At 50.3% G+C, this 21,492-nt stretch overlaps 1 protein-coding gene and 1 pseudogene across 1 annotated transcript in view; one reads left to right on the top strand and one right to left on the bottom strand.

The window, feature by feature from the left end:
• Positions 1–21,492, bottom strand: part of ACER1 (alkaline ceramidase 1) — a 31,606-nt gene that overhangs the window by 3,885 nt on the left and 6,229 nt on the right. Inside the window, exons 3-5 of the mRNA XM_039878501.1 lie at positions 1,179–1,293; positions 956–1,097; positions 179–316 (exon numbers count right to left, since the gene is read on the bottom strand). Of these exons, the coding sequence (XP_039734435.1) occupies positions 179–316; positions 956–1,097; positions 1,179–1,293 (395 nt within the window). The remainder of the gene's footprint in view (positions 1–178; positions 317–955; positions 1,098–1,178; positions 1,294–21,492) is intronic.
• Positions 15,829–15,947, top strand: LOC120615479 (uncharacterized; annotated as a pseudogene).

The following is a 21,492-nucleotide window of genomic DNA, read 5'->3' on the forward strand; positions in this document are numbered from 1 at the left end:
TAATAAAAAGGGACAAGCTCTGCAGTCAGACAGCCTTAGGTTCAAAGCCTGGCTCCACTCCTCGTTAGCAGGTGGTCTTGAGCGCGGAGTCAACAAGACCTCCGTGCCCGATGAGCAGGGGGGTCCTGTTGGGTACGGGGCCACGCCGCCGTCCCGGGCACCCGCAGCCAGCACCCACTTCTTGTACTCCCGGAACACGATGTAGAGGATGTGCACGGCGATGCTGTTGAGGGCGTACGCGTTGACCGTCGGCCTCAGGAAGGACAGGAAGGTGCTGACCACGGTGGTGAGGGCGACCAAGCAGGAGAACTGGAGCCTGCGGGGAGAAGGGCTTGGCTGGGGGGCGTCCAGAGAGGCTCCTGGGGGCACTAGGCAGGGTCACGTGGAGCTTGTGGCAGAGGCGGATGAGAAAGGGAAAGGGTTCCAGGGAGCCCCGCTGGGCTCCGCAAAAAGCACCCCAGTGGACTCGCCTGACGGCCCCGAGGCTCAGGTGTCTGAGAGTGCCAGGGCCCCAGGGGGCAGACAAGAGGATCGGGGCGGGGGGGCACAGGGAGGATTCAGTGGGGAATCACAGGGGCCCCACAGGCTCTCAGGAGGGGCGTTTGAAGGCTCCTATGAGTCGAGCAGGGTCAGGCGGAGTTTCAGAGTGGTCTCGGGCACGCGATGTGCCTGGGGGAGCCGATAAAAGATTCCAGGGACCTCAGGCGAGAGGCTCAGGGGCCCAGGTAAGCTCATGTGTAGCGTCCTGGGACCCCTGTCCCCAGTGGGCTCGGGCAAGGTCTGGAGAAGGTCCCAGGCTACCCAGCTGGGATCTGGGGGGTGGGGGGAATGCCAGGAGTTCCAAGTATATTCAACAGAGCCCAGTTAAGTCAGGCAGGGTCAGGAGAAAGTCCTGGAGTGGTCAGGGGAGGAATTCCAAGGTCCCAGGAGCCCAGAGGGCCAGCCCCCGCCCCACCTGTTGCCCCCTACGAAGGCAGGAAAGTAGCAGCGAGGCAACCAGATGCTGTAGCCACTGGCCAGCAGCCACAGAATGGAGATCTCGTCCAGCAGCTGGCCCAGGAAGCTGAGCGTCATGTGGAAGTACATGGAGAACAGGCCTAGAGCAAGAGACAAAGGCGGGTGACCAAGGGGGTGGCCCTTCCCACCACCGCCGCCCACTGTCTCCGCCCCCTGCCTACCTATGACTGTGAAGAGGAGGCAGACGCCGTGAACGTAGAGGGAGCGTTTCTGGGCATAGGGGTGCATCAGGAACATCATGAGAGGCCCAAAGATGAAGAAGGAGACATTGCTGACCTGGAAATAGGAGGACGTGGGGCGGGGGGCGGGTCAGACAGGGGAGGCGAGGGAGGGTGGCGCCTACGTCCAAATCCTCAGTCATTAGCCAATCAGGCAATGAACCGACCCAGAGTTTGTCAGCGTTTCAGCTGATCTCGACAGGCATCCGACTGGTCCTCGGAAAGACCGATGATTCCACCCATTATCCTGCGGGCTCGTTCATTCAATGAGTGTGGAAAAGACTATCTACTAGCCTTCCACATACAATCGCCCCCTTTTCCTCATAGAAATAGTCTCCCCCAAGTTTTAGCTCGGCACACAGCTCCTCAGCTGAAGACTACATTTCCCAGCCTTTCTTGCACTGCACTGTGTGTGCCTTTGCGTCTTGGCCCGGCCGATGGGATGACAATGTAAATGAATCTATTACTCCCAGGTCAGTTCTTAATAAGCCGCTTAATGCTTGCCTTTCACTTCCTGTGGACCAAAACGCAGATGAACCTGTATCTTAAGTTATAGATCACCCCTTTCTTGCTTGCTGAACACACCCAATCTGTGTTCAAGCGTCAGGAGGACATGGCCTTAGGAAAGCAGGATTTAGCCCCAGGGCATGGGTCATCCCCATGGTTAATAACTGGTCAAGGAATAAATGTGTGATGATTCTGGCTATGAGACATGATGGAAAGTCTGATGAGAAATTTCTGGGAAAGTTCTCTTGATCAGGCCCAGTGAATCAGGCATTTGGACATTGTTGTGATGTTTAAGATGTGGTAGCCGTTTTGTGACCATGAGGAAACTAGTCTGGGAGCAAAAACAAATAGGAACAGCGGTTCCCAAACTTTTCGGTCTCAAGACCTCTTATTCTTAAACATTACCGAGGACGTCAAAGACCTTGGTCTGCGTGAGCTACATCGATCGAGACTGGCTGCATTAGAAACTGGACCCAAGAAGCTTTCAAAACATATGAGTACACCCGCAGACCTCCCCTTGGCCACCAGAGACATGATGCCCTCACATATTGAGTAGCCACTGGAAGATTCTATTTGTATCCTCATGAGACAATCAGATTTTAAAAAGGCAGACGATATCTTCATATTATTACGAGAACACTCCAGGCCTCGCTAAACTTCTGACAGGGCCTCAGAGACCCCAGGGGTCTCAGGACAGTATTTCGAGACTGCTGCTCCAGCAACAGCAGAGCAGAAAGACGAGAACCACGTATTTTGACGACATTGAGCTGCTGAGTCACCTACTCCAAAACCATCTGCGTCCAGACTTCTAGTTTTTAAAATAATTACTGACCTTTCTATTTAAGCTGTTTTCAGTCGGACGTTTTGTTTGAAACCAAAGCTTTCCCATTAATGGGCTTTGAGATCCAAGTGATATGAGATTGAATCCATGCTCCTCCACTAATTGTGGGGCCTCGAGAAGGGAACTTCAACGCCCTAACCCTTTATCTCTGCATCTGTGACACAGGCATCATGTCACCTGCCTCTTTGTGCTGTTGACCCAAAAGTCTCCAGCCCTCATGAGCACAATTAAGGTCATGAGAACCTCTCCCCCAGAATTCCAGTGGCTCAAAGTCCCTAGCTGCTGACGTAGGACTTTGATGTCCCTCCAAGTCTCCCCCACATATGTCGAGGCCACGGTAACTATCTCACGAGCTCAGAAACAAGCGACCTCGTGGTCTTCTTGACCTGCCAACTTGAAGTCAGCCAGCTCGCTCGCTCAATTCCGCCCTTCCCTGCCCAATAAAATCTTCCTCTTGTAAAGGTCTCCTCAGCTGCCCGTGTTCCCGTCTTGGCGAGGGAATCGTGCCCTGCTAACTGGGGCGCTCACTTAGTTCTCAGGACGCCACCCCAAGAACGCGGAGCGCAGTGGTTGGTGTGAGGGAATCATTCACCTAACCCTATGTCACCGCCTCTGAGCCTAGGTCTTGGAAACCCGTGCGGGTCCCCAAGGCAGGCGCCCTTCTGATTCTAGGGAAGCCCATGGCTCTCCTTGGGTCATGGTGGAACCAGCTCAAATTCCACAATTTGAGGACCCAGTCTTGGCAAACTGGTTTCCCAGCTCCTGGTCCCACCCACGTCCTTCTTTTGCATGCCAAGGTCTCTCTGGTGCCCATCAATGGACAAGGTCAAACACGTGTCCAGGACAGCCACCAATCCACAATGGCTACCCTCGAACAGAGAGGTACTTCCCCCACACAGGCCTTGTCTGTATCATGACCCCACACCACTGGAGCAGACACCTACCCCAAACCAACCTATCAGATTTTCTCTTTTGGGAGTTTGAAACTTGAAGAAGACACAGAGCCCGGGAGTCTCCAAAACTGAGCTGCACCATTGACTACTCTCTGGAAAGGCCTTGGGATATCGTCGTGATGTTTACGATATGGCAGCCATTTCACCACCATGAAGAGATGAGGCTGAGAATAAAAGCAAACACTGCTGAATCCTCTAGACCCGCACTAGGCCGCAGCCTTCCAAGCAACTCATCTTTACATTTTCTAAAATATTTCAGTATTTTTATAATGCGCCCCCCCTTTTTTTTTTGGTATGTTTGTTTGGTTTGGTTTCTTTGCTTAAGCTAGCTTCCTATAAAACCATTGCCATTAGTATATTAGCTAGGGTTCTCTGGTAGCGAGCTTCAGAAAATGATTCTGGTGAACTTACACTGTAAATATAAATATATGTGAGTGTGTTTGTGTATGGTTAACTTATTCATTAATTAATTTATTATGGGGAATTCAATCAAATGAATTACAGACAAGGAAAACCAGAGACCAGAACAGCTCTGGCCCGTGAATGGACAATCTCTTCATAGGGGAACTTTGGGCAAGAATGACAATAACTGTGTTCAGTCCTTACGTCCACGCCAAGATCTAAATTCTGGAGAGTATACCCTGGGCCACAGCCCAGCCTTGGCCAGAAATGGGGGGGGCACCTTGTTGGACCATGCCATCGAGACCATAAGCAATAGGGGGGGGCAGCTAGCTGTCTCAGGGAAAATGGGGCTGTGGACACCAAGTGGGCAAACTCTCAAACCCGATGTCCCCTCTGGCTTTCAACCAAATACCAGCCCTTGGGCGTATCAACACACACCTGAAGATGCTGAGCCAACCAATCTCCCAAACTCTAACGCCTCCATTTAAAACACATATGTCATTCCTATAAGTAAAATCCAAACTCTTAAACTTGGCTTATAAACCCCCTCCGTCACTCACCGCTGTGCACCTTTACCTTTGTAATCTGGGTGGAAAGAATGACTCAGTTCTTCTAAAGGAGCCATGCTTACTCTTACCTCCAAGAGTTTGCACATGCCGTTCCCACTGCCTGGAACGCTCTTGCTCCCCACTCGCCCCCCCCTTCGCCACGCCAACTACTACTCTGCCTCTCGCCCGGGGGTCACTTTCTCGTAAAGACTTCCCAATCCCCCAAGGCAGGGCCAGGTGGCCTTCCTTTGTGCCCGAAGCCATCCACGTTCCTGGCACCTGTCCAGCTGCTCTGGACCTGTCTGGCTCTCCCGCTAAACGTGGCTTTGGGAACAGAGGCTGCGTCTTCTCCATTCTCCACTGTAACCTCAAGAACCAGCACGTAGTAGGTGCTCAATCAATATTGCTTCTGGACGAGACCTCAAAACGGATTCAGGTAGCTTGCCTGTCATGCAAGAAAACACTTGACAGAGGGTCTTGCACCTAGAAAGTTCTGGATAGAAGGCACTGCGAGTGTTACTTGCCCATCTTTTGACCGCACGCCTTTACAGAGATTATTTTTAACCCTTGCACACACCCCAACGTCTAGCTGTCTAGTTCTTGTTTGGCAATGAGAAAATCGAGTCTCGGAGAGGTAGAGTGACTTCTCTGAGGTCACACAGCTCTGGGGGACCCAGAAGTTTGATTTACCTCTGTCGAGAAAGAAGGAGGACTAGACAGGTGGCAATGATGAAGAGGGGGGCCCCCCGTTTCAGTAAACGGCAGGGGCCGCTGCTGTCGTCGGGGAAGTCGGCAAGGACGGGTTTATCAGTGGGATAGCTGCTCCAAGAGCAGAGGCCAACAGGTCTGACACAGGAGTTTTTGATGATGCCCAAGTGTGCAGAATGAGGGCAGAGCGACGGGCGGAGCCTATGACTAATGGGTTCCAACTGGCTCTGGAGTCTGATAGCATCAGAGAGGGTGCCAGGGTCTCCTCCCCACCCTCTAGGGCTGGGCCCCCACATTTCCCAACCACCCGCCCCACCCAGGGCAAGGCGGGAGACGTGCCACCTGGGATCACGTCCAGAGCCAGCCCGGCCCTTGGCTCTGGACATTCGTGAGCTGGATTCTCTAGGTCACGGCCCCAGTAGGTGCCTTGCCATTCATTCACTCGTTCATTCCCTCATTCATTCATTCATTCGCTCAACAACCATCCCTTCAGTTCCTACTATGTTCTCGATGACCTTAGCACTACCTGAAAATGCAATCCTTAGCTTCATGAGGGGTGTCTGGTCAGGGCTGGGGGACAGTCTGTGCCCCAATTTCCTCCTCTACCTCCAAGCGCTGCGGTAAGGATTAGAGAACCAAGGGCCACGGGGCCAGGAGTTTGGCTGATTTGTTCACTGCTGAGAACTCTCCAGTGTCTAGAACAGTGCCTGGCACACAGTAGGTACTCGGTAACTTTTTGTAGAGAATGATGCATGCCGAGGCATGTCAACGATGCATGCACGTGCCTGGCACAGGCGCTATGACGTTCGCGTGCAGCGGTGTTGCTGTTATTCTAGAAGATTGGTTCTTTTATCATGAGTCCCCAGCAGGGCGTCGGGTAAGGAGATGTGGCTGGATATCTTAGAGCTAGAAGAAGGAAAGTAGAGGTAGAGAGAGAAAGGAAGGGAGGGAGACAGGGAGAGAAGGAGAAGAGGAAAAGGGAAGAAGAAAAGGAAGGAGGGAAGGAAGAAGAGAAGGAAGAAGGAGGGAAGGAAGGAGCGGGAGAAAGGAGGGAGAGAAGGAGGGAGGTAGAGAGATTAACCAAAACTGACCGCCCACCTCGGCCTTGGGAAGAGGCAGAGAGGGCACCCCTTTCTCACTGCGACCACCTGGGCTAAAACCGCAGCCCCCACAACCCGCCTCCCCACAAGCGGCTTCCCCGCTGATGCATCATCTCCCATTCTTGACGCCTTTATTGTCTGTGCCTCCCCACTGGATTGTGACTTCCGTGAGGACCAGAAACACACCTGTTTCATCCTTGGCTGTGTCCTCAACACCTGTTACGCTGGGCAGCCAGCAAGCACTCATGAAAAGTTGGTCGAATCAACCAAATCGATAAACATGGCCAAGACTCCTCGCTCTATCTCCCCACTCCCAAAGCTCAAACTCCCACCGCCCACACCTGGCTCTGTCACCTGCTCGGGACTCAGCTCCGCATCCACCCAGCAGGTGCGCACGAATGTGGGTGCTGGGTGGGGGCTGGGGGGCGACAGTGCTGGCCACGGTCCCTCCCCAAGCAGACTCACTTGCACAGATTAAGACACACGCATTGATTGTTCATCACTCAGTAACCGAGTGGCCTCACGACGCTGTGGTTAAGGGAGAGACTGGGGTCAGGGGGCCTGGGTTTCACTGCGACTTTCTTTTGTGTGCTTGCAATTTACATGCAGTGCAACGTTGGGAATGGTCGCCAGCGCTCTCGAGCCCTCATTTACCTGTCCGCAAAATGGGGAGGCTAAAATGACCTACTTCGCAGCATCGTTACGAGGATGAAATAAAATGTATTTAAATAACATTAAATAAAATTTGAAATTTATGAATTTCGAATCAAATTAGCACATGAACACTTTCGCATCTCTCTGGGCTGCGTTTACCTCCAATAATAATAGCTTCAATTTATTCAATGCTTAGGTTGTGCCAAGAACTGTGAGTTTTTTTAATATTTCTATTTTTTAAATCGAGATATTCGTATGCTATTAAATTCGCTCTTTTAAAGTGTGCAAGTCAGCGAGTCTTAGTCTATTCACAAGGTTGTGCGCCCACCACCGCTGTCTAATTCCAGGACATTCCATCACCCAAAAAATAAGCACCGTCCCCATTAGCATCCACTTCTCCTTCCCCAGTCCCTGACAACCAGTAACCCACTGCCGGCCTCTGTGGATCTGCCCTTCCGGGAGCAGACAGAGGGGTCTGATCTGATCTGTTCTGGACTTTTCGTATCAATGGACGCACACACCGTGCGGCCCCTACGTCTAGCTTTTCACTGGGCGTGCTGTGTTCACGGTCTGTCCACGTCACAGCGAGTGGACGCCATGGTGCTCATCCACTCATCTGTCCAATAGCTGTTCCATCCTCTCCGTGGTTCTGTGAGTTAAGGGTTGTCAGCACTCCGCAGTTGCCCCCTTCTTTGAATGTGTACTCAGTAAATATTTGCTGAATAACAAAACTAACTGCATGAGTTTTGCTTCGCTAGCACATCCCACCATCCTGGGCCCTTCACTTCTGTCTGTTATCTGTCTCCCGCTTCCCACAGGATACCAGCCTCCCGAGGGCAGGCATTATTGTCTGCTTCGATTACCACCGTGTCCCCAGAGTCTGAAACAGTGCCTGGCTCAATAAATTCTTGTTGAGGGACAGGCCTAGTGAGGGGTCATTGTCTCCTCAGATCAGACCCCTCTGTCTGCTCCCGGAAGCCTGCAGAGTGGGGATCACCAATGCCTGTTCTTCCAAAGGAGAAAAGAGGTCCACAGGGACCTATTGAGTCTAGGCCTGGGTGTGTCATGGGCATAGTTACCAGTTTCATGTGTGCAATTATTCAGTTAATGGCATCTGTCCTCCCCGAGGGCAGGCACCATGCCCTCCCGGCTTCCACAGGGCCTGGCAGACCAGAGGTGCCTGAAATTAATTGCTTTTGCTGTGAATGTTGATGAGGAGGGAGGATTGGTTCAGGGCTCATGGGACTTGCCAGTCACAGCCAGGGGCTTGGAGAGAGGCAGGTCTCCCCCTGAGTCACAATAGCACTCAGGGAAGAGAGGGACTAGAATCACCACACCGCAGAGGCCAGCTGCAGAGACGGCTCCATCAGAAGAGGAGGTGGGAAGGCTGTCGGAGGTGTGGGCACCGTCATCTCCGCCCCTACAACCCTTCCCGCTCCTCGCCCCCACCTGACTCCTCTTCTTATTCCCACTGCCCCCCACTCTTCCCCCACCCCGATCCCCTTCCCCGCCCCGCCTTCGCCTGTGTGGTTCCCTCCCCAGCCACGCGTCCCTCTGTTCTGTATCCAAGCACCTGAGAGGGAGCTTTCTGCAGAGGATGAGACTCGGAGCTTCTGCATCCTTGGCAGGGGCCCAGGAAGAATTCAGCAGCACAGCTGCCGCTGGGAGCCAAGGGCCTTAAAACTCCCTCCCACACCACTTGAAACTTTCCTAAGATGCCAGTGGTGCAGAAGGAGGCCACGCCTGGAGGCCACCAGGCCAAAGCAAATAGGTGCAAACTGGAACAGCCCACACCTTGACTTCTGCCCCAGCCCCACCCGATCCAGCCCCTCTCACACCCCTGACCTCTGCTCCTGGCAGATGGCCTTTCTCGGCTCTCCTGGTGGGCTGCGAACTCAACCAGGTGCTTTGAGGCTGCCGTTACATTCACCCCGCATGCCTTAGGGACCATTTACTTATCGTTAAGTGCTGAAGCTCCCTCTCCACCTCGTGCCGCACCCCTACGGCTCCCTCCACCCCATCACTTTCTCCCTTCGCCACACACTAGCCGTGAGGCTGGGGGACTCACTGGTAGCTCCCAAGCCCCCTCCACATCCTGGTACCCCAGATCCTGGTACCCGACACAGGATTGTTTACAGAATTTTTGTTGAATGAGTGAGTCCATCAATGAATACAGGATGCATTTCAAACACTCTGACCCAGCATTCAAAACTTGCTCATTTTCATCTCTACCCAGATTCCAGGCACAAAAACATACTTTCTCTTTCCCAAACTGGCCAATCCCTCTTTTACTTCCAGGACTTAGTACATCTTTTTTTCTCCTCAACTCTTTTCCCGCCTCCTACCCCACTCGGCAAGCTCCTATCCGTCTTTCAAAACCCCATTCTTAGGCGCCCTCGTCTCTGAGGCGGAGTCCTCTCTAGCTGCCTTCTCCCATGCCCTGACCACGTGGGGCTGGCTCCCCCGTGGGAGCAGAGCAGAAAAGCAAAAGATTCTGCAGAGAACAGTGCTTTCTCACTGTGAGCTGTGGCTTGTAAGTGGATCAGGCAGAAACCCATGTGAACAGGTTTTTAAAAATTTCTGCTACATGTTTTGTCTTTCGTTTACAACCCTGGATCGAAAGCATACTTTTAAATAGCTGCATTGTCTTTCAGCAGAATGTATTCAACCCTACACAGAGTTGTGAAAATGTATTGGCTTTCTTTTGATTTATGCATCTACTTATTGCAATTACGAATGACTCACAGAAGACTTTGTATACCAATCCCGCCGTCTATTGGAAAACTGCAAAATGTGGGCCCACGTTCACTAAAACATAAACTCATTTTTAACTCCTGATTCAAGAGACTAGAAAGAAAGATCTTATCATTTTCTGTTTGATCGGTTATTAACATATATAAAGCTAAATCAGAGGCTGACGACCTGCACCCCCGGCACCGTCTTGCTTTGTGCAATCGATGAACTAAGAATGATATTGACGTTTTTAAAAGGTCGAAAAAATTAAAAGAAGAAGAATATCTCATGGTGTGTGAAAGTTATATGAAATTTACATTTTGGTGTCCACAGATAAAGTTTTATTGGCACTTGGCTACGCTTATTTATTAGCATGTCACCTGTGGCTGCTTTCCAGCCACGGTGGTAGAGTTGAGTCATTTCTGCAGAGACCTTACAGTCCAAAAAACCAAAAATATCAGCTATCTGGCCTTTACACCAAAGGTTGGCCAAAGCCACGAACTATAGGAGTTATTAACTATGGCGACAGGTTTGGGATACAGGTTTGGGAGGAGGGAATTGTGGCAAAAGCCTTTATAATATAACTCAATTCTTCGTACTCTAATCTGTTTCGTTAGAGCCTTTTTGATAGACTTCTCCTGGACCTACCGTGTTTAAACCCCAACTCTAAGCGCCAGGGTGACCCTGGGCGGATCCCCGACCTCCCTGGATGCCTGGTTCCTCACCTGGGAAAGGAGATTAACTCTACATACAATATACAGTGCCGAACTCCCAATGTCCTTGTGAAGGTTAAATGAGATTTTTCAGGTGAAATGGTTAGTTCAATGTCTGGCACACAGTAAGCACTTGATAAAGGCCATTATTCGCATGATTCCATCATTCGCCATTTATTGATCACCTACTATGCAAAAGGCCCAGAGCAAAGCACGCTGCCTGTGTTACCCAGCACCCCAGGAGTCCAGGAAGGCAAGCGCCCTGCCTCGTTCACCATGGTGTCTCCAGCACCCCACACAAGGATAGCACAGTCACATGTATCTTTGGCTGCTTGCATCTTTCAGGCTTTAGTTAAATGCCATTGCCATATAGGCATCCAAGATTTGGGGACCCTTCCAGTGTGGCCCTATAGCAGGGGCTGGGGAAGGATGGCCAACTGCCCCGGTGTGCTGGAACGGAGGGGTCTCCTGGTACATGAGACTTTCAATGCCAAAACCAGAACGGTCCCCAGCAAACCAGGATGAGTTGGTCACCCTGGGTTGGGGGTACAGCTGAGAACGAAGGAGATGCATTCACCTCCTCCAAGAAGCCCTCCCTGCTCCATCCCCCAACCCACCCCACCGCTGCCTCAGGGGTCACCTCTACCCTCCCCCCGTGATGGCACTATCGCCTTGGGTCGTGAATGCCTTCCCAAGTCACTCTTCCTAGTCTCTGCTGCCTTCCCAAAACCTACTACAAAGCCCGATGACAAGTAAAGACAAATAATGAATGAAAGCCAGCGCTCCTCACCTGGCAGATAAGCAAACTGAGGCTCAGAGAGGCGAACTGCTCAGACAGGATCCCCCAGCGAGGACGAGGAGGAGCCAGGCTTTGGACTCAGGTCTGGTGACTGTGCCACCCCCAGCCACCCCCCCGGCCGGCTGGCCCTCACCGTGTTGTAGAACTCGACCACCAGCTCTGAGTGCTGGAAGTTGGTCTCACACCAGTCCACCTCGGAGCTCTGGTAGGCGAAGATGCTGGGCATGGTGACACAGGCCCACCATCCACCGGTGCGTCTGGCAGGGAGCAGCCTGCGAGCCTAGCAGGGCCGGGCTCAGGCGAGGCAGGGAAAGGACAGCTTGGTGCCCCACGGCACGCCGAGAGGAAAAACCTGCTGAGCGGCTCCCCGGCTGCGCCAGAGCTGTCTGGCAGTGTGGTGGCGGGTGCCCTGGGCATAAGCGGAGGGGTTGGCACCGTCCAGGTGGGGCAGGGGTGGGCCAGTGTGGGCCCCCCATCCCCACCCACTAGGAGTGGGCGTCAGAGGAACTGTGTCAGGACACAGTGCAATTTAAAATAATAACACTGAGCCCTTTGGGGTGAGTGTCCTTGCTGTCCCCACCGTACAGGTGAGCAAACTGAGGCAGAGAGAACAAAATGACTTGCCCAAGGACATGAAAGGTGGTAAAGCGGAGATGTGAATGAAAACTGGCCGGCTGGGTCCAGACCCCCGGCTCCTCATCCTAAGCTCTGTGGCCTTGGCTAAGTGAATTCGCCTCTCTGTGCCTCTGTTCGTTCATCTGCAATAAGGGAAGGATAGAGGTAGATCCAACTGTCACAAAGGCACACACAGGTAAAACAGGTGAAGGGCCGAGCTCACTGCCTGGCTCAGAGTGGGCCCCGCGTAAACGGTCATGGGCTTTCTTACTGTAGCTAACTTTAAACTTTAGGGCAAACTTATAGGAATAGTAACAATGGCAATTTTACCAACTACTTATCAGTGCCAGGCTCTTTTCTAAGTGCTCACCATTCAGTATTCTCTCATTTAATGTTCTTAACGACCCTAACAGGGAAGAACAAGTTATCTCCAGGTCACTAGGAGGAAGCAGAGGCCCAGAGAAATTAAGCGGTCTATCCAAGGTCACACAGCTAGAACGCGACAGTGCGGCGAGCCGCTTCGCATCCCTGAGCCTCGGTTTCCTCACCCGTAAGACGGGGATCATCGTAGCACCCAACCTTCTCGGGGCTGCTGCAAAGACTTAACGAGCTGATACAGCATTTCCCAAGGAAGATCATTTTGGGTGATGTGTGGACCCGCGTTCAGAACGACTGAACTGTGTGGCAAGCGATCCATTCCCTCTTCGGTTCTCAACAGTGGGAGGAGAGGGGTTCGGTTGGTTCTAGTACATGTTTACGCCTCTTCACTTAATTCTTGGGTTTGACGAAAAGCCTTCAACAGACAACAGTATCCAGTTGGAAGGTTGTGACGTCATTTACATCGTATTAATTTTTAAATAAGCTTGTCTTATGGCTGGTCACATCCACTTGCCATTCACGGCGGAGCTACAAGGCTTCTTTTAAAAAATAAATTCATTTAAGCTGGAGGCGGTTGCATAAATCTACACAAGTGAAGAAATCGCATAGACACACACAGGAATGAACGTAAAAGCTGTTGAAATAAGGTCTGTAAATCATATCAATGTAAATTTCCTGGTTTTGAAATTACACAGTTACATAAGATATACCACTGTAAAGGGTACACAAGACCTCTCTGTACGAGTCTGGCAACTTCCCATGAGTGAATAATTATTCCAAAATACATAATGTTTTTAAGGAATTGATTTAGATCTTTCATTGGCAGATGAGTATAGCAACAAAATGTGGTATCTTCACATACTGGAATATTATTCAGCCTTCAAAAGGAAGGAGATTCTGACACATGCTACAATATGGGCGAGCCCCAAGGACATTATGCTCTCCTTATGGAAGGGGAAGCAGGTGGGCCTGGAGACCCATGGTTCCCTCCAGATGTCCATGATCTCATTCTTGAATCTTGGGACTATGTTGCCTTCCGTGGCAGCATAACGGGGCTGGGGGCTGAGAACGGGGACGAAATGGACGGGGTTTGCGATGGACATGAAGATGGAATGGGACAAGACCGGGATAAAGACGGAGTTGAGCCTGGAGACATAGTTGGAATGGGGTTTGGGGTGGGATGTGGGAATGGAGAGGAAGGTGGGGTTGGGGTGGAAAAGGGGTTCAGGAAGGGGCTATGAAGGACGTGACTGGGCAACTGGTGAAATTTGAACATGGACTTTACACTGGATAACAGCATTGCATAAGATTTTTGAATTGGATAAACGAATTGGTTATATAACAGAGTATCCTAGTTCTTAGGAGATTCACGCTTAAATATTTAGGGATAAAGGGACATGATGTCTGCAACTTGCTTTGAAATAGTTGTACGAAAATGGCGGGGGAGAGAGAGAGAGAGAGAATGGCAAAATGTTAATGACTGGTAAATATGGGTGAAAGAAACATGGCATTTCTGTCGCACTTGACGTATTTCAAAATGAAAAGTCGAAAAAAGTTGGCTAACAAAAAGTATTGGTGAGGATGAGAAGCAAGGAAACTTCCATCCTTGACTGGTAGAAATGAGAAATGGTCCAGGAGAGGATTCTGGAAAAGGATTTGACACTATCTAGCATATTCTTGGGCAGGGTAGGCCAATTGTTAGAATACAAAAACACAGCAAATCCTAATGTCTTAAAAGTTTATTTCTCACATAAGCGAAGTCCACTGAGTGCATGTGTCCACCCTGGAAGGCTGTCTGTCAAGTGGTCCGTGCTCCTTCTGTCTTGTGATGCCTCCGTGTGATCTCCACGCCCAAATTGTGGCTTCCCACCCACAATGTGAGCTTTCGGGGCGGTCCTCGTAGGACAGGGGAGCATATGGAAGGCACACTGGATCCTTAACCTCCTCAGTCCAGAAGGACGCTCCTCACTTCGGCCTACTTTCTATTGGTCAAAACGAGTCACATGACCTCAATTAGATGCAAGGGGATCCGGGAAAGGCAATCTGTGGCAGAGTAGCTAGCTGTACCTTCCAGAAAGGGAGCCAGGATTTTGTGACAGAGTGGGCTGCCTCTGCCACATTTGGTTGATTGACCATATCCTGCAATCGGGAACTCCCCTCCCAGATTTACGTCCCCCTGAGAAACCCTCACAGGTGGACCCAGGATCCATGTGCGAGATTATTCAGATCAGCCCTGCCGGCCATAGCGAAACCCTAGAATTACCCCGAATATTCCTGCATCATAGCTTTGACGAACAGGTGGTGGTGTGTTCAATCAGTGGAATACATGTAAATAAACAGACAGCAGGGACACGTGCTAATGAGAATGGCTCTCAACAAGATAAGGCTGGATGAAAAAGTTAAAATGTCACGAGCGGCACATCTATCCATGGAATGGTAGAAAACCAGGTTCCAGTTAATGAACAGCGCCGGGGGCAGGACTGCTCGTAGGCAGTCAGACACCTGTCAGGATGTGTCAGCTATTAAAATACGGCAATACTGCCCAGTAACTGGCTGCTGCCTCACGCCTCCGTCACTCCGGTGTGATCCCCGCCCACCCCGGCCTTGTCCCTGTCGCGACCCAGCAGCTAAAGAGTTAAGGTCTGGGAAATATTTTTAATATTGCCCTAAGGTGGGGGAGACACGCATATGTGATAAAAATGCTTTTAAAAAAAAGTAAAGGAGCAATGACCACCACACCCGGAATAGCGGTCGTCTCGGGGGGGAGGGTCGGGACAGAGCGTGCCCCCGGGAGGCGTCACGCGGGGGCCTTGCTGGGTCAGAGTGCTGCCTTCCCACTGCCTCCCAAGACAACCGGGGAGCAGGGGGCAGGTGTCATGAAGCCCGGTGAGCCGCCGTCCTCAGGGCTGGGGGTACTGCTTCAGTTTGGAAAGTTGAGAAAGTTCTGGAGATGGACGGTGGGGATGGTTGTAAAACAATGTGAATGTTCTTAATGCCACGGAACTGTGCACTTAAAATTAGTTAAAATGGTAAAATTCACGTTATGTATGTTTTCTTGAAATAAAAAAAAAAAGGAGAAAGTGATAAACTGCGTCAAAAGGTGCTAACAGGACTAACGACATAATGAATTGAGCATTGAATTTGTTGTAATTTTAGGTCATTGTTCGAGACCTTTCTTCCGTTTCGATATAGGTGTTCACAGCTACACATTTCCCACTAAAAGCTGCTCTAGTTGCTTCACACACATTTTGATGTCGTCTCTTCGTTTTCATTCATCTCAGAGTGTTTTCTAATTGCCCTGTGTGACTACTGGACTTCGCCATCTGGAAGTCACCAGGGACATTGACAGGTGGCGTCTCAGTAGAGTTGTGGGGGGAAAGCCTGATGAGAGTGCGTTGAAGAGACGATGAAAATGGACAGAGAGGAAATAAGGGGAGATCCAGCTCTCAAAAGGATCTTTTTTTCTGTAAAGGAGGATAAAGGAACGAGCGACAGCTGGAGGATGGTGTGAGATCAGGGGAAGCTTGAGGAGAAGAGGAAGGTGAGACTTCCCATGTGGACGAGTGGACGAGTGAATGGACTGGACCAGGGGATGTAGCGGGATTGAGGATCAGTAGATTCATGGTCAAGAATCTCAAGACAGTCTCTGGCCGTGCCACCCCGAACGTGCCCGATCCCGTCTGATCTCGGAAGCTAACCAGGGTCGGGCCCAATTAGTACTTGGATGGGAGACCACCTAGGAAGATCAGGTGCTGTAGGTGTAAAAAATTTTTTTTTTAATTTTAAAAATAAGGGATTGTAAACTGACAGGTTCCTTGCAATCTGCGAGGTCAACCAAGGGTTGCCTCGCCTAAAAAATAAATAAAGAAAGAATCTCAAGAGAAACCAGTCGGCATAGCTGTATATGGGGCTGCCAGGGGCAGGTGAACAGGAGATGGAGGGTTGGCTTCAACCAGGCTAGGCTGGCCAGATAAACGTGTCGAGAGAAGAGGCAGATGAAGGAGTTGAGGACATGTGTCAAGGAGCTACTGTAATGACAGACCATGGCTCTAAACTGGGTGAGGGGACAGGGAATAAAGGGCAAGTGTCCACGGACTACAGGTGCTGGCAGAGCTGTTTGAACAGGAATACGGAGCTGGAAAGAAAAGAAGCGTGGGTTGGTGAGTACGGTGCTCGAGAACATGGGAAGGGGCGCAGTTTCTGGAAATGACAGGGTCTAAAAACAAGACCATGACACCTGGGAGCCGAGGGAGAGGGGAGGGCGAGATCAGTGGGAGGGGAGAGCTGAAGGACCGAAAGCCACAATTCTGGAAGGATCATCGAGCTCAGTGGTTCTCAGCCAAATGCCCCAGGGGACACTCGGTGATGTCCGGAGACATTTTTGGTTGTCACATCTCAGGGGATGGGAATGCTACTGGCATTGAGTGGGTCGAGACCAGAGATGCCGCTCAACATCCTACAGTGCACAGGGCAGACCCCACAAGCAAGAACGATCTGGCCCCAAACGTCAACGGTGCTGGGATGGATAAACCTTGTCTACGTGGACACGGAAGTCACTAAAAGTTACGACCAGAGAAGTTTTCAAGAAAGGAAAATGGCCAGGAGGTAAAATAGGGAAGGAATGAGAGGGCGTGACCTGAGGGCGGGTAGATGAAGCAGAGGGCGACACTGTCGGCCACTGTCGGGTCACTTAGATTTGAAGCTGCAGCTTTTTAGGGAAGAAGCGAGGATGGAGCAAGGACACCCACCTACCCCAAGAGACACGAACGTGAAAGTTGCGATGAGAGACTGCGACACCCACGGGAGAACTAAGGTTTTGAAACAGCCACCTGTCCATACAAAGTGATGCTGAGCATATGGGGCGACTGGACATTGCCAGTGGGCGGGGAAGGGGTGCAGCCGCTTTGGAAAACGACCTGGCAGTTTCTCCAAAGGTTAAATATGCATCTTCCACATGATCCAGCCAGTCAATATTTGGTATTTACCCAAGAGAAGCAAAAAGGTATGCTCTCACAAGGCTTACACACAAACATTCAGAGTTGTTTTATTTGTAGTAAGCCCAAACTGGAAACAACCTACATGTCCATCAACTGGTGGATGGCGTACTATTCTGCGACAAAACGGAACAAATCAAAGGATATACACACGACATGGGTGAATATGAAAAACATGATGGTGAATGAAAAAAGCCAGTCACCAAAAGACTACATACTGAATGATTCCATTTACATGAAATTCTAGTACAGGGAAATCTAGAGTGACAGCGATTGGATCAGTGGCTGTTAGGAGATGAGGATGGAATGGGGGTTGACTGCGGAGGGACCCAGGGATCTTTGGGAGGGACAGGATGTTCTTTATCTTGATTGGCGTAGCGCTTTCGTGGATTTGTCGAAATTCATCAAGCTGTACACTTAAAGTGGATACATTTTATGATATGAATGTTAAACTTCGCTAAGTTTGCTTTAAAACAAGTTGGACAGGGAAGGGAGGAGGAAATAAATAAGGGTGGACAGACTTGTGGATGTCGGTGATGGAGACCCGGGCTCCATGAGAGACCGGCAGAAAGGGCCCGGCTGACGGCTCCACAGACAGTGGGAGGCAGTCAGGCTGCATCTGGGGGTCTTAACCAGGAGCATACGGGGAAGTGGGGCTCCTCTCTCCTCACTTAAAAAGGGCTTTGATAGCATGGTATTTATTTACTCGATACCATCAATTTCTGGTATATGATAGCAGAAATTGAGACCCCTGGCGATTTAAAATTTCCGTTTTAAAATAAATATATTTAGACGTTTTAAATGAGGGGATTTAAAGGAAAAGATTTGTGATTATATAGCTGGGACACGCACTTGAATGACGAAACTTTAGAAAGCATCGTGGTTTCCCAAATGCTTTTTATTGTGTTCCTTCCACAGTCACTGAATTTTAAGAGGCTTGGTCTACCAGATAGACTGCATTTTTTTAACGCGTGTGCGTGTGCGTGTGCGTGTGTGTGTGTGTATGTGTGTGTGTAGGGGGTGGAGTGACACAGAGAGATTATTATGAAGCATTTAATCACGTGCCTAGAATAGGATTCTCCCCATTCAGCAGGTGAGGAGCCTGCAGCTGTGAAAGATTCAGATCCTCATCCAAGGTCGCAGGAACTCAGGTGGGGTTGAGATTGAACCCAAGACTCTCTCTCCTACTCCACCGCCCCTTAACTGTCCATAACTATCACCAAATAGTAATTGAATCCTTTCCAATTTAAAAGATAGAAACCATCTTCATTCCTGTGATAAGCACAGACATGTTCAATGTCCATCCACGAATGAATGGGTCACCAAAATGTGAGATATCCACATGACGGAGTATGACTCAGCCACAGAATGGAGTGAAGCGCTGACCCTCGTGGACCTTGAAACCGTGCTCAGTAAGAGAAACCAGACACGAAAAGTCACACGTTATATAGCTGTGCAAATAAGGACTATCTGGAAAAGGTACGTCCACAGAGACAGAGAGTGAATTTGCGGCTGCCAGAAACAGGGAGGACTGCTGGTGGGCACTGTCTCTTGGGAGAAAGAAATTGTTTTGGAACTAGGCAGAGGTGGTGCTCATCCGGCATCGAGTATGCGCTAAGTGCCACTGAACCGTACACTTCGAAATGGTTAATTTTATGTTATGAAAATTTCACTCCAATTAAAAAACAAGCAAACAAACAAGACATGCTTATGATGTGACGCACAGAAATCAGAAAGAAGAAGGTAAAAATGACCCATCTCTCGCCATGCGCAGACTCTCAGCGCTGGGAGTGTATGCTCCCAGCCCACGTGTATATTTGCAATAATGAGCCTGTGATGTCGACATTGTCTTATTACCCGCTTGTTTTCCCCCTTAGAAATTATACCAAGGGAATCAAAGCGGTGGTGTCTTGGGGTGTCCAGAGTGTATTGACTGAGAAGGGGCGTGAAGGAAAGTTCTAGATCTTGAATGGGGTGATGGTTACACAGGTGTACGCTCACCTAAAAAAATTCATCAAGCTGTACAGTGAAGATGTGTGCATTTTACTGAATGTTATAGCCCAATATTTTTTTAAAAAGGACTCTTCCACGTCATTAAAAATGAATGCACACCGTCATCGTTATTGCTGACACCCTGTGTATATGTCCTTCCTCTTCCCCACTAAAATGGCTTCTCAAAGTATTTGATGCTTCTGAAACTGATGGCCACTCTCAGCACCTCGTGCCCCAGCCAGACTCGCTCTTCTGCTTCCTTGAACCTGCGACTCCCCATCCCACACACATTCCTGGCTCCTCTCCTGCTCCCCTGACTAGCCCTTCTTAATCTCTCACCCCAACCCACTCGTGGGGTGGGGTGCAGAGGGTAGATCTCACCTACTCCCATGTTCCCTGAGACTCAGAATTATAGAACCGCCAGCCACCTGAAAATCTCCATGTGGATATCCACAGGCCACCCAAACGCACCTAACCCAGCAGTTCTCAACAGGGACAGCGGGCGACGACTAGACATTCTTGGCTGATGCAGTCACCCCTACTGGCACCTCATGGGTAGAGGCCAGATGCTGCTCAACACCCTACAATGCACAGGACAGCCCCCCACAACAAAGAACTATGCAACCCCAAATATCCGTGGTGCCAAGGTTGAGAAACCCTGCCCTAAAGTCATTCAGCATCTTCCACCCAAACCTATGCTCCCATCTTGGTAAAAGACACCTCCATGCACCCAATGGCTCCAGCCAGAAATCTTCACACCTTTCATATTCTGCATCACCCCCCATATTCAGTCCATTCCTGAATTAGTTAGATAATACCAGGCGCCGCAATGAACAAAGCCCAAAATATTTGATGACTCAAACACGATGGAATTTTGCTGCTCACTAAAATCCAAAATGAGTGTCCTAATTGGCAGGTGACTCCCTTCCCAGGCATCTTCTACGATTCCACCGTCTTTACCACGCATTCAGCTGCCAGAGGCGGTGGAAGAAGGGAGTGGAAAGTCACACTGGCTTCCCAACCCCCTGGTTTGGAGGGGTCGCACATCATTTCCGCTGGTGAAAACTCATCACATGGCTCCCCAGATGCAAGTGGCGCTGGGAAGTGTGGCCCCTCGGCGGAAGGGCGTGGTGATCACCCTCCAAGATGGCCTCACTTGGTGCTCAGCCCCTGTGTAGTCCCCTGTCCCTCACTGAATCACGTGACCACTGGGATAGTGTGGAAGTGACAGCATGTGACTTCCAAAGCTGGGTCGTATAAGACATTACCGCTTCCGCTCTGCCATCTTGAATCACTTGCCGTAGGGACAAGCCGGCTGCCACGTTGTGAGGACACACGATTAATCCAGAGGTCCATGCAGAGAAGAACTGAAGCCTCCTGATGACAGCGAGCCTCCAACCTGCCCAGCCTCCAACCTGCCAGCCACGCGAACGAGCCGTATTAGGAGCGCACCCTTCAACTCGCATTAAGCCTTTAGACGGGACGCCAGCCCTGGCTGACATTTTGACTCCAACTTTATGAAAGACCCTAAGTCAGAACACCTAGCCTAAGCTGCTCCTGGACCCCAGACCCACAGAAACTGTATGAGATGATAATGTATTGTTTTTGTTAATATTTAATGTTAGCATCTTAAGCCACTAAATTATGGGGTGATTTTTAGGTGACAATAACTGCTACAAAGGAGAAGCATGACTTTACAGAAGAATTTGTCCCACAGTCTGAAAACCCTGTGTTCTACCTTCTGAACGTTTCACAAACCCATCTCCCCCTCTACGTGGCCCCTCACGCTAGCTGCCCGCACATTTCTCCTCCATATGGCTACGCCTGCTCTGTCGCTGGTTCCCCTTTGCAGACGATACTGGCCATATTTTTGGTTGTCATCATTTTTGGCTTTTCAAAATCCAAACCATTTCTTTTGGGGGTGGGGACTTCATCGTCTGTAGCGGTGTCCAGCATGGTGGCAGTGCCGTCCAGAGGTGCCAAATTGTCCCTAATGCGCAGTCTCTAGAACGTTTTGCCTATTTTTTCCAAGGCGGGTCTTCCGGCCCCCACCCAAGCTGGAGAACCTCTAGTATCTACAAGGTTCCCTTTTGGCTTAAGACAATTTTTGTTGCTTTCAACCAAACCCTGATTGTCACACTCTGCCTCCGCCATTGCCTGGCACGCCCATCATCCATCCGTCAGCCATTCCTTCAGGGATTCAGTGTTTACTGAGCGCCTACAATGTGCTGAACGCTGTTCTAGGTGCTAAAGTATAGGAGTGAAAAAGTAGAGAAAAGGTCTTGCTCTAGTGAGCTTACTCTTCAGTAGAGGAGACAGA

Source organism: Pteropus medius, unplaced genomic scaffold, assembly GCF_902729225.1.
Source record: "Pteropus medius unplaced genomic scaffold, Ma_sr-lr_union100, whole genome shotgun sequence".
NCBI classification, from domain to species: domain Eukaryota; kingdom Metazoa; phylum Chordata; class Mammalia; order Chiroptera; family Pteropodidae; genus Pteropus; species Pteropus medius.